Source organism: Punica granatum, chromosome 6, assembly GCF_007655135.1.
Source record: "Punica granatum isolate Tunisia-2019 chromosome 6, ASM765513v2, whole genome shotgun sequence".
Lineage (NCBI taxonomy): Eukaryota > Viridiplantae > Streptophyta > Magnoliopsida > Myrtales > Lythraceae > Punica > Punica granatum.
The window spans coordinates 13,236,100-13,249,273 of NC_045132.1; the positions used below are offsets into that span (position 1 = coordinate 13,236,100).

Below are 13,174 nucleotides of genomic sequence, written 5' to 3' on the forward strand. Positions count from 1 at the left end.
TGTCTTTCGGAGTACAACTCGGTCTCCCAAGCGGATCCCGAGTAGACCCCGATCTGGGAAAAAGACCCTTTCAGACAGGATCTAGCGCTCAGAGCTCATTCAGTGAAAAGTTGACGTCCGAGCTTCACACCACTCACTCCCTACAACTCCTAAGACTAGGGAAATCATTTCTCCTCGAGCCAAGCAAATCAGTTAGGTCTCCCGAGTGACAATTCAATGGTCACGAACGCCTCTCGGCAAGTCTTCGGGGCATGTTTCTGACAAACAGAGGCCACAGCGGTCTCCAAACACCTCAGGACATTTGGGAAACACTGAGAAATCCCCTATCGCGGATCCCTAGGTTAACTCCGGCTTATGGTCTACGGTCGAGGACGACGAGCCAACAATTCCACACGGGACAAAAAGCTCACCGAGACGAACACTACAATGCACAAAGGAGCAATTGGAGAACGGGGACGGTCAACTCCACTCTGAATGTCCAAATAGCGCAAAACCAACTCTCGGGGTGCCGAGTCACCCGAATCTTCGTTCACATGAAGTATGGCGATATTTTGCTCATTCAAATTCTCTTCATGCAAGCATTCCAAATCTATCAATTAATCGGACCACGGAAGTCGAGCACATAACCAATCGAGCCCCGAGCTTCTCCCGGCTTTTCCTCAAGCCAAAAAGAGCCCACGGCTCAATCCCTGAGCCTCGGCTCCAACTCCAAGCCACGGCTTGGCTGCATCTAGCCACGGCTAGATCCCCATGGCCGGCGGCTCAAACCCAAGAGATCCCCCCTCCACACATTTCAAATATCTCTTACACGTCCTCACATCCATCACTTCCGATGCTTCTCCATTACTTCCCCCACACTCTAAGTGATACAAACCCCTCCCTAACCCCTCTTCAAAATTCGGCAGCCCTATAATCCACCCCGTAATCACACTTTGCCTCACTTAATCAAGCCGTTAAGCTCCTCTTTATAAGCCCTTGCACCATTAAGCTTAATCACTTCTTCAACTCCGCTCTCTCTCAAGCCAACTTCTCTCTAAAATCCTCTCAACCTCCCCACTACCACCAAACCATCATATGACTCGTGCCAAGCCCAACACCGGCCAAAACCAACCGAAAACCGTCCGGTATTCCAATCACCGCCCGACTCGACTTAAGCCAAACACAACCAAACTTCCTAGCCTACATATTTCCCACCCCCTAAGTCCATTTCTGGGCTTAGATTTTCGATTTTAAGCCTCCAACCCCGCGTTCCAACCGCGAACACTATCGGGTCCCAATGACGTCCCCCCGGTGCATCTGAGTTCCCACACGTGTCATTTCCTCCCGCGACTTTAGCGAGTCGTGCCATCACGTTTGAAGGGTCCCTCACAACCCCCACTCTCCCTCGTGAAGAGGTGGTCACGGTCCGAGAGCCATACAACCGTGCACAACCTCCGTTTCACCCATTCTCTCTTTATCGGGTTTCATCGTTTCTTGCCGAACTTTCTCTTATCATTTCGGGTTTGTCCAGGCTCTTGCACATTTGAAGCTGTCCACGAACATTTAGATCTATCCCTTAGGAGTCTAAGGAGCCTAATTTCGCCCGGTGCCGTGGTCGGAGTCGACGTGCCGACCTCATTTTCTCCAAGCTGCCACTGCCGCTGCTCTCGGGTGTTCACTGCCCATTCGGTCCAGCCGAGTCTTTCGACTCCCAAGGCCACTTCCCCGACTCTTTCCTCGCATCCAGAGTCTAGGTAAGACTCCTCTACGACTTAGAGAAGCTAGGTTCTTCGATATTTGTTTGATATAGGGTGTTAACACATTTAACGAGTCGAAATGCATGCAAGTTTACATTTTTACCTATTCCCATGCAAACTTGCGTCGTTCACCACGTTGCATGTTGTTATAACGTATGATTCCCGCATTTTAGACTCCAATTGCCGTACAATATGCACGTATAACGAGAAATGGCTCAAATCTAGGGGAATGAGGCCTGCATGGACTCAAGAGAACCATGGAGCCTCTCGGCTGAACCTCGCGTGGTGAACCGTGAGACTCCTTGGTCTTCTCGGGTCCATGACAATCTCACCCCTCCGGATTTAGTCGTTTCCACATTCATAATGTTTATTCATGGTCGTGATGTGTCGGCATGATGAGAAATGTCCGAGATCTAGGGAGGAGAGGTCTCGTGGATCGGTTCTAGCAAGGGAAGCTCACGGCCACCTTCCATAGAGGGAGGCCGAGAGATCCCTTGGTTCACCCGAGGCCACGAATCTCTCGTTCCGTGATGTTGGATATTTCTCGTGATTTACTTCCAATTTGTTATTGAATGAGCCGATGCCGCTTTATTGTTTTCTTTAATACGACGTTTGTGTTTGTATTATGTGTTTGTTTGCACAACCAAGACCATCACGGTATCGGCTTTGTAAAATGAATGTTATTGACGTGCTTGGCGTGTTATGCATGCAAGAAATGGCTCGAATCGACGTAAGAGACCACCCACGATCCAAGACGGGTCAAGGAGACCTCTCAGCCTAGTCCTTTGGAAGATGGCTGAGTGCTCCTTGACCCCTCCCGGGTCTAGGATGGTCTCCTTTCGGTGTCCACTTTCGGTCTTTCTATCCCCCTATTATAGATTCGGTGGTGGGCATTTTCATTTCTGTTGCAAAACACGAAAAACCGGATTAATTATGCATTTGGCTTAATCAAACAATAGATAATGGATAGGTGGAATGCTAGATTCCAATCTAGAGTCAAAATACGAGTTTGGTTAATTCGGTGAAACCGCAGTGACATCTCACAGAATAGAATTCTAAAACAAACTCACACATGTAATTGGCCTAGAATCATATCCTAGTCTACCTCTTTGCTTGCCTAAGTTAGATACATTGTTTACTAATCAACCCCGGTTAACAACTGATTAAATCACGTACATTCGGCTTAATATGCGACTTGTCTGTATTTATCGGTATTTATCGATTTTTGTCAGTTTTTCATCAGTTTTATCAGCTTTTGTCTGTTTTTCATCAGTTTTATCAGTTTTCTCCTATTTTTCATTTGCTTTTGTTGATTTGTTACGGCTCGGGTCCGAACCCATAGGTTACGTAATACACGGAGTCCAACGCCCCAAATCACCGAACACGAGGTCCAACGCCTCCTAACTCATTGAGCGCGTGCAACCTGAGTGAGGAATGGGATCTGGCCTCGAGTCACCTTCACACTCCAAGTATGGCCTATGTGGAAGGCAATTTGGATTGGATGTGTGAAAGTGTTTAGATATCACCCGGGAGCTCAATCGGTCCAACGGTGACAGTGAGAATCAATCGGTTCTCCTACAGACCGTTGGTTCGATCGGACCCGATCCCCGGCTCCTTGAGCCCCGTGTTACCTTAATTCATTTATCGGTTATTCAAAATGCACGGTGAGCCGGAGCGGAATTTTGGCCCAATGCAAACCGATCAAGATCCATTTACTTATTTAGTTGTACTTTGTAATTATTCGAGAGAACATTGCGAGGATTTTGTTTGTACATTCACTCATTCATTTGTAAGGATCCCCGATCGGCGAGCGAGAGGTCTGAGTATTGAACCGGTCCAATTAGTCTATTGTTACCAAGAGAGGAGTAAACTCGAATACTCGTGGTCTCGGTTCGCGCAAGAAATCGACCATCACAATCCGACAAACTGCAACGCGAAGATATTTAATCGATTCCTCAACGCACAAGCTTACTCATCTTTCGGATTCTTGGCCCAATTTGATCAATTCATCGACTTTACAGTGTCAAAACGGACGAGTCAAGTGCAACCCTAAATCATATGATAAATAAACAAAACGGCAAGCTTAGCAAATTAGAGTACCGAAATGGCGTGCGGGATATAGGCCCGCACGTAATAAAACCCCCGAATTCGAAATTTCCAGTTCCGTATGACCATAGACTTAGCATTTAGGTGTACCTTGTACCTCTAGACCCGGGCCCTCAACGACCCTCGACCTACAGGTCATAAACAGTAAGTGGCGACTTCTTCTCACGTGCGTCCGTCGCACGTCCCCAGGAAGGTGGACACTCCCAAGCCGCGTTGCTTAGGCTTCGCGCATGTGTGCCCCGACGAGATTAAATTCGGGTGCGCACAGCTTGGCAACTCCACTGGGGACATATTTAGTGGGTTCGAGCTCAATTCCGTTTGCTTGCTTGCATGTGAAGGTGACCGAAGAGGAAGCCGAAGCCTTCATGAAGATCATAAAGGCGAGCGAATACAAGGTGGTCGAGCAAATGGCCAAGTCCCGGGCCCATGTCTCGTTGCTCGCTCTCCTTCTCAGCTCGGAACCGCACCGGGAGACCCTCCTGCGGGTACTAACCGCGGTACAAGTTTCGAAGGAAACGCCTCCGGGCAGGATAGAGGAGACCGTCAGCTCCATCTTCTCCAACACCATCTCGTTCTCGGACGACGAGCTCCCATATGAAGGTTGGGCACATTCGCTGGCGTTACACATTGTCTGCAAGTGTAACAACTGCATCATCGGCCGAGTCATGATTGACAATGGTTTCGCGCTCAACGTTTGCCCGGTAACCACTTTGAAGTAGAAGAAATGTGGATCTCAACCGCGTCCGCCCGAGCAAAACTACCGTCCGAGCTTTCAACGGCTCGCGGAGGGAGGTAAATGGAGAAATCGACCTTCTCATAGAAGTTGGCCCATGCTCGTTCAGCATCACGTTCCAAGTGCTCGATATCCCGAATGCATTCAGCCTATTGCTCGGAAGGCCTTGGATCCACTCGGCCGGTGCCGTCCCCTCTTCTCTACATCAAAGGTTGAAATTTATCGTTGAAGAGAAGCTCATCACGGTAAAAGAAGAAGAAGATTACGCCGTCTATAAGGAGACGGCGGTGCCCTACATCAGTGTTGGGGATGATGAAAACCTCTCGTTCCATTCGTTCGAAACCATCTCCGTCAGTCGGGACTACGGAGAGGTTGGCCCGTCCCGCGCTGATCGCATGATAGGGAAGGTTTTACTGCGCCACAATTACACCCCCGGCGCAGGCCTCGGGGCACGCGGACAGGGGATCAACTGCCCCATTGAAGTTGAAGAATACAAGAACAGGAGAGGACTCGGCTTTCGCCCCTCCTGCCATGAGATCATCGAGGCCTGCAGGGACAACCTCCTCCACCGCCTTGCCGCACACTATGGGAAGCTCAACAGGGGCATTCCAGTTCCCTCGCTATCCCGCTTCTTTCCTAGGCCCCCACACATCATCGGAAGCACCCTTGACGACCCTTCCTCGGACTCCGACGACGCGCCTGCCGCTCTGCCAGCCGTGTACGCCGTCACCGAGGAGATTCCTTCAGGGGTTCACATTCGTCTTGCGTAGGAGGATGGGGAGCTTGACAACTGGACCTCAGTCCCGCGCTATTCGGCTGTGATCACCGATGTGTAAGGCTTATCTATATACAAGATGTTTCCCGCGTGTCGACATAGCCATAGGCCACACGACGGAAGAGGGATCTCTATTATGGCTTTATGCTCATACTATCAATGAAATCCCTATATGCATTTTTTGAAGTCCCATGCGTTTTATCTCCTTTTCCTATTCTTTCATTCGCAGCGTTCTAAATTTTCTAAGACGATTCTTTCAAATTTCCAGGCTCCACTCGAATCCATATCTCCGACACATTGATTCGAACCCATTCGAAGAGCTCTCGGTGAGCCCCGACCCGTATACTTTGGGGAAGGGCTTACCGAGGATGGTCAAGTGCCCGAGGTAGAGGAGAGTTTGTGTCGCCTAGAGGACCGTAAACTCGCCTCAGTCGAGCCAACATAGGAGATCAATGTGGGCACCGAAGAAGAGCCTCGCACTTTGAAAATCGGGACAGGCCTTGACCTCGCACAACGAACCCGGATGGTTGAATTCCTAAAAGAATACCAAGAGGTCTTTGCCTTGTCCAATGCTGATATGCCGGACTTGGACCATTCAATAGTCAACCACTTCCTTCCACTCTGTCAGCACCCCATTTTGGCCCACCGGCTTCCCACACGAGGATTCCCGACCAAAGCTCGGGATACTATTCATCATCCGGCAATCAGAGGCAAATAGGCGGGCACAGAGTCATGAACAATAGGAGAAGAGCACGGTCCACTGAGAAAGGCGGAAGAGAGCAGTCAGAAGAACGAACGATTAGATAATGGATAGGTGGAATATTACATTCCAATTTAGAGTCAAAACACGAGTTTGGCTAATTCAGTGAAACCGTAGCGACACTTAACTGAATAAGAGTCATAAAACAAACACACACATGTAATTGGCTTAGAACCGTATCCTAGCCCACCTTCTATGTTTGCCTAGGTTAGATGCATTGTTTGCCAATCAACCCCAGTTAATAACTGATTAAAACACGTACATTCGACTTAATACACCACTTGTCTGTATTCACCAACAATTGTCAGTTGTTGTCTGTATTGTGTTAGTTTTATCAGTTTTCTTCTGTTTTGTCTTTGCATATGATGATTTATTGCGGTTCGGGCCTGAGCCCATAGGTCACGTGTTGCACGGGGTCCAACGCCCCAAATCACCGAACACGAGGTCCAACGCCTCTTAACTCACCGAGCGCGTGCAACCAGAGTGCGGAATGGGATCTAGCCTCGATTCACCGTCACACTCCGAATGCGGCCTATGTGGAAGGCGGATTTGGATTGAGCGCGTGAAACGGGTTTAGATATCACCCGGGAGCTCGATCGGTCCATCGGATACAGTGAGAACCGACCGGTTCTCCCGAAAACCGTTGGATCGATCGGACTCGACCCCCGGCTCCTCGAGCCCGCGTTGCCTTAATTTGTTTATTGGTTATTTAAAATACTCGGTGAGCCGGAGCGGAATATTGGCCCAATGCAAACCGATCGGGATCCATTTACTTATTCAGTTACGTTTTTGTAATTATTCGAGAGAACATTGTGAGGATTCTATTTGTATATTCACTCAGTCACTTGTAAGGATCCCCGATCGGCGAGCAAGAGGTTCGAGTGACGAACCGGTCAAGTCGGTCTATTATCACCGAAAGATGAGTAAGCTCGAATATTTGCGGTTTCGGTTCGCGCAGGGAATCGACCATCACGGTTCGATGAACTGTAACGCTAAGATAGTGAACCGATATCTCGATGCACAAGCCTACTCATCTTTCGGATTCTTGGTCCAACTTGATCAATTCATCGACTTTACGGTGTCAAAACGGGCAAGTCAAGTGCGACCCTAAATCTCGCGGTAAATAAAAAAAACGGCAAGCCTAGCAAGCTAGAGTACCGAAATGGGCGTGCGGGATATAGGCCCGCACGTAATAGAACCCCCGAATTCGGAATTTCCGATTCCGTATTACCATTGCCTTAGCATTTAGGTGTACCCCGTACCCCTAGACCTGGGTAACTTGCCGGCCCTCGACCCTCGGGTCGTAAAATGGCAAGTGGCGACTCCTTCTCACGTGCGTCCGCCGCGCGTCCCCGGGAAGGTGGACACTCCCAAGTCGCGTTTGCCTAGGCGCGCGCGTGCCCCGACGAGATTAGATTCGGGTGCGCACACACTCGACACTGAGAAGTTCCCACCCAAGCGACTGCAGTTATGACGACAGCGGGCCAGCCTTCTCCTCCGCGTCAAAGAAGAGGTCGTCAAACAGATCAACGCGGGGTTCCTCGAAGTCTACAACTATTCCGAGTGGGTGGCAAATATTGTGCTAGTGGAAAAGAAGAACGGAAGAGTCCGAGTATGCGTCGACTACCGAGACCTCAACAAGGCCAGCCCTAAGGACAATTTCCCTCTGCCTCACATCGACGTCCTAGTCGACAATACGGCACGCCATGCTCAGTTCTCTTTCATGGACGGCTTCTCTGGGTACAATCAAATTCGGATGGCCGAAGAGGACAAAATCAAGACGACGTTCACCACGATGCGGGGGAATTTTTGCTAACGCGTCATGCCTTTCGGCCTAAAAAATGCCGGGACGACTTATCAGAGAGCTATGGTCACATTGTTCCACGACATGATGCACAAGGAAGTCGAGGTCTATGTCGATGACATGTTTGCCAAGTCTAAAGAAGGAGAAAATCACCTCGTCAACCTGAAGCGCCTTTTCGACCGCTTAAAAGAGTACAAACCCCGGCTCAATCTGGCAAAATGCACGTTCGGTGCCCGACCGGGAAAGCTGCTACGATTCGTGGTCAGTGAGCGCGGTATCGAGGTTGACCCGGACAAAGTCAAGGCAATCAAAGATCTTCCCCCGCCGTCAACGGTTCGAGAGGTGCGCGGCTTCTTGGGACGGTTGAACTACATCTCACGCTTCATTGCAAACTTGACAGACAAGTGCCAACCACTCTTTCGCTTGCTCTGCAAAATGCAGCGATCGAATGGGACCATGAGTGTGAAAACGCTTTCGACACCATCAAGGCCTACTTAGTTCAACCGCCGGTGCTAGTCCCACCTATGCCAAATCATCCCCTCATCTTTTACCTAATGGTACGCCGGCAGTCTTTAGGATGCATGTTAGGGCAAGAGGACGAGTCAACACACACGGAAAGGGCAATATATTACTTAAGCAAGAAGTTTACCGAAGAGGAGTCCAATTATCCAGAGATCGAGAAAATGTGTTGTGCATTAGTATGGGTCATGCAAAGACTCCGACAGTACACGCTCTATCACACAACCAGCTTGCTGTCAAAAGCAGACCCCCTACGATATTTACTCGATAGCCCATCCTCCATGAGGAACATCGCAAAATGGCGCTGCCAACTGAGAGAGTACGACATTGAGTACGTGTCCCGCACGTCAGTCAAAGTGCAAGCAATCACCTACCACCTAGCAGAATTCCCAATTAATGACGACACACTGATAAATGCCGACTTCCTAAACGAAGGAATCCTCCGAGTAGATGACGAGAAGGATGAGCCAACATGGAAGATGTACTTCGACGGGGTGGTCAATTCCGCAGGCTCCGGAGTTGGGGCGGTGCTGATATCCCCGGACGGACGCCATTATCCGGTTGCTGCAAAAGTGGACTTCTCTTGCACCAATAACGTGGTCGAGTACGAGCCATGCATTCTCGGTCTGCGAGCGGCAATCGACTTCAAGGTAAAGGAGTTGGAAGTATTCGGTGACTCCATGCTCACGATCTTCCAGACACTGGAGCAATGGAAAATAAAGGACGCAAAGTTAGTCCCGTACCATGAGTATCTCGAGGAGTTAGCAAAAAGCTTTGAGAAGATCTCATTCACCTATACTCCGCGTACGAAGAATCAATTCGCAGACGCGCTCGCGACACTCGCATCCATGGCAAGCATCACAGAGGGGAACCTCATCGAGCCCCTTGAGATCAGGATCGCCAAAGGTCCGGCCCATTGCAACGCAATCGAGGCAACCAACGCTAAGCCGTGGTATGAGGACATCAAGCACCTCCTGCAAACAGGTCAATATCCTCCATTTGCCGATTGCCGCGACCGGAAGACGCTCAAACGACTCGCGATGCACTATTTCCTAAGTGGCGAAACACTCTATCGGCGATCCTTTGACGCTACATTGCTCAGGTGCATCGACATACACGAGTCGCAGCGTCTCATGGAAGAGGTGTACGGGGGGAGTTGCGGGCCCCATATGAATGGACTCATGCTCGCCAAGAAGCTCATGTGCTTAGGCTACTACTGGTCCACCGTGGAGACCGACTGCCTAAAGCACATCAGGCACTATCACCGGTGCCAAGTCTATGCCGACTAGATCAAAGCACCCCCTAATGAACTACGCCCCATGACGGCCCCGTGGCCTTTTTCGATGTGGGGAATGGACGTGATCAGCCCGATCAATCCCAAGGCATCCAACGGGCACCTGTTTATCTTGGTGGCAATCGATTACTTTACCAAATGGATTGAAGCTATAACACTCGCGTCAGTCACTGCAAAAGTCGTGGCCCGTTTTCTCAAGCACGACGTCATTGCCCGATACGAGGTCCCTGCAACAATCATCACGGATAATGACAAGAACCTGAACAACAAGATCATCGACGAGCTCTGTGCGCAATTCAAAATCCAACACCGCAATTTCACCCCATATTGTCCCCAAATGAACGACGCAGAGGAAGCGGCAAATAAGAATATCAAGAAGATCATCGAAAAAATGACGATGAACTACAAAGACTGGCACGAGATGCTCTTAGCATACCGAACATCCATACGTACTTCGACCGGGGAAACTCCATACTGCCTAGTCTACGGCACAGAGGCGGTCCTTCCGATTGAAGTGGAAATTCCCTCCATGAGGATCCTTGCCGAGGCCGAACTTGAGGAAGCGGAATGGGAAAAACAACGCTACGAACAGCTAAATCTCATCGATGAAAGGAGACTGAAAGCACTATGCCACGGACAATGCTATTAGCAAAGGATGGCTTGAGCATTTAATGCAAAGGTCCGTCACCGCGAGTTCAATCCCGGTGACCTCGTTTTGAGGAAGGTCTTACACGTCACACCTGACTCTCGGGGAAAGTTCTCGTACAAATACGACGGACCCTTTGTTGTTAAGGAGACTTTCTCTGGGGGAGCAATTATTCTGAGCGACATGAACGGGATCGAAAACGCGCTTCCGGTCAACGCTGATGCCATCAAGAAGTATTACCCCTGACCATTCGTGTTCGCCTTTCGTTTGCCGGGCCTCGCGCCCGTTTCATTTGTAACAATTTTCCATTCATTTATACACGCATCGACTCCCATCATTCTCCCCACCTCGAAACCTTCTTGAGAGAAAAAGAATAATTTTCTCACTAGGTCGAAAACCTCCTCAAGGCGACCTAGGCAAAAGTTAGGGAGCGAGGGGTACGACTTAAAATCCCGCAAAGGGGAGTCGTGGCAAAAGTAGAGCATAAATCATTTCCTCGCTAGGTCGAAAACCCTTAGAGGGCAGCCTAGGCAAAAGTTAGAGGAACTGAGAGGTACGATCGAACCCAAACAAGAGTGATCGTAGCAAAAGGTGAGCACTCATGAGATGAAAACTAAAAAATACCCCGCTAGGCCATCACGCATCTTGTGGCCTAGGCAAAAGTTAGGGGGCAATTGTCGGCTCGGTCACGAAAGAAAAGCGGCACTCCCCGTGAAGCTACAATGAGTAGTGGTTTGGCAGCCTTCAACGCACGCAAACTCTCTTCGACTCTCCTCGACTCTTCGAGCCCAGGACTCACCTCGAAATGAGGTCAAATCGTTGTATCCTTGATTTGGAGGATTCCAAAATATTCCTCCCTTTACCTGTACATACATTCCACGGGTTATACCCGTCCCTCCAATGGCCTATCTGTTTCAGGGACACGGCCGCCCTCCAATGGTCATTAATATTGCATCCCCGATACATCTTTACATAGATTCCTATTACACGTCGTAGTCTCAACGATCTCGCGCAACTGACATCCTTTGTAAGCTCTTTTTTTTTCCCTACGTATAGGTGCAATCGGGAATCCCAAAGAATGCTCCCCGCTGACGGACTCATATCTGCCTCACGCGACAGGTCGTGCTCTTGATACACCGAAGACCGTCCAGGGATGCTCCACGCTACCAAACAACAGACATTCAAAGAAGGGCAAGCAGCGATGGGAGATCATTATCGGTCATCGCACACAATGCAATCCAGGCCCAAGGCCAAGCGAACCACACCACACGGCGCTTTGCGCAATTCCCAAACTTGTTTTCGGGTCCATCCCGGTTTAAATTCCTGTTTAGGTCCATCCCGGTTTAAAATTCATGTTCGGGTCCATCCCGGTTTAAATTCCTGTTTCGGATCCAACCCGACTTAAAATTCCTGTTTCGAGTCCATCCCGGTTTAAAATTCCTGTTCGAGTCCATCTCGATTTTAAATTCCTGTTTCGGGTCCATCCCGGTTTAAAATTCCTATTCGGGTCCATCCCGGTTTTAAATTCCTGTTCGAGTCCATCCCAATTTAAATTCCTGTTCGGGTCCATTCCAATTTAAATTTCTGTTCGGCTCCATCCCGGTATTCAAATTCTTGTTCGGGTCCCTCCCGACTTGTAAATTTTTGTTTCAGGCACAACATCCTGATGCATCCAAACAAAGTGTGAGCGGCCATGGGGAACAGTACCGGGGCAGTCGCCGGGCCCAAAAAGGGGTTGTTTCCTATAATATTTGGCTACATCCTCTAATCGAGCATGCAACCAAAGCGGGGCAAGCTATCAGCACTCAATTTTGGTCCATCGGCTCCAACAAAGGACTCCTGGCAATAGCTCGGATTACCGTTCATGACTCGACAATTGGGGACGAACGTGCGGATGTGGGAGCACGGACTACGGGAGAGAAACAGGGTCCTAGAAAGGCGCAGAGGGGCAATTGGAAGAATAAACAAAATGCCCCAAAGCAACAGAAGCTGGCATTGTGGTACTATTCATCGTCGGATCACCGGGACGTCAAAAGGTATCCAATATGGGGCTCTAAAAATCCCCCGTGGCATCAAAATGACCAATGGCACGTCCGAATACATTTCAAAAGTCTACTGCTTAAGTCGATGCGCCCTCGAACATCCACAGACGCCTTTCCTAACAAGGCTGGGGGAGGCCAGATACACGAACAGATAAACAACGCCCGAAGACAGGCCTACAAATGTCCAAGGACTATTAGGACCACGGAACGAGTTTCATATTGTCTTTTGGAGTACAACTCGGTTTCCCAAGCGGATCCCGAGTAGACCCCGACCCGGGAAAAAGACCCTTTCAGACGGGATCTAGCGCTCAGAGCTCATTCAGTGAAAAGTTAACATCCGAACTTCACACCACTCACTCCCTACAACTCCTAGGACTAGGGAAATCATTTCGTCTCGGGCCAAGCAAATCAGTTAGGTCTCCCGAGTGACATTTCAGTGGTCACGAACGCCTCTCGGCAAGTCTTCGGGGCATGTTTCCTACAAACAGAGGCCACAACAGTCTCCAAACACCTTAGGACATTCGGGAAACACTGAGAAAACCCCGATTGCGGATCCCTAGGTTACCTCCGGCTAATGGTCTTCGGTCGAGGACGACGATCCAACGATTCCGCATGGGACAAAAAGCTCACCGAGACGAACACTACAATGCACAAAGGAGCAATTGGAGAACAAGGACGGTCAACTCCACTCTGAATGTCCAAACAGGGCAAAACTGACTCTCGGGGTGCTAAGTCACCCGAATATTCGTTCACATGAAG

The 13,174-nt window shown here is 49.6% G+C and overlaps 1 protein-coding gene across 1 annotated transcript; it reads left to right on the forward strand.

Moving 5' to 3' along the window:
- Positions 1–8,714: 8,714 nt before the first annotated feature.
- Positions 8,715–9,722, forward strand: LOC116212162. Its single transcript, XM_031546733.1, has one exon. It carries the CDS (start codon positions 8,715–8,717, stop codon positions 9,720–9,722), a length of 1,008 nt encoding a protein of 335 aa, XP_031402593.1.
- Positions 9,723–13,174: the final 3,452 nt, after the last annotated feature.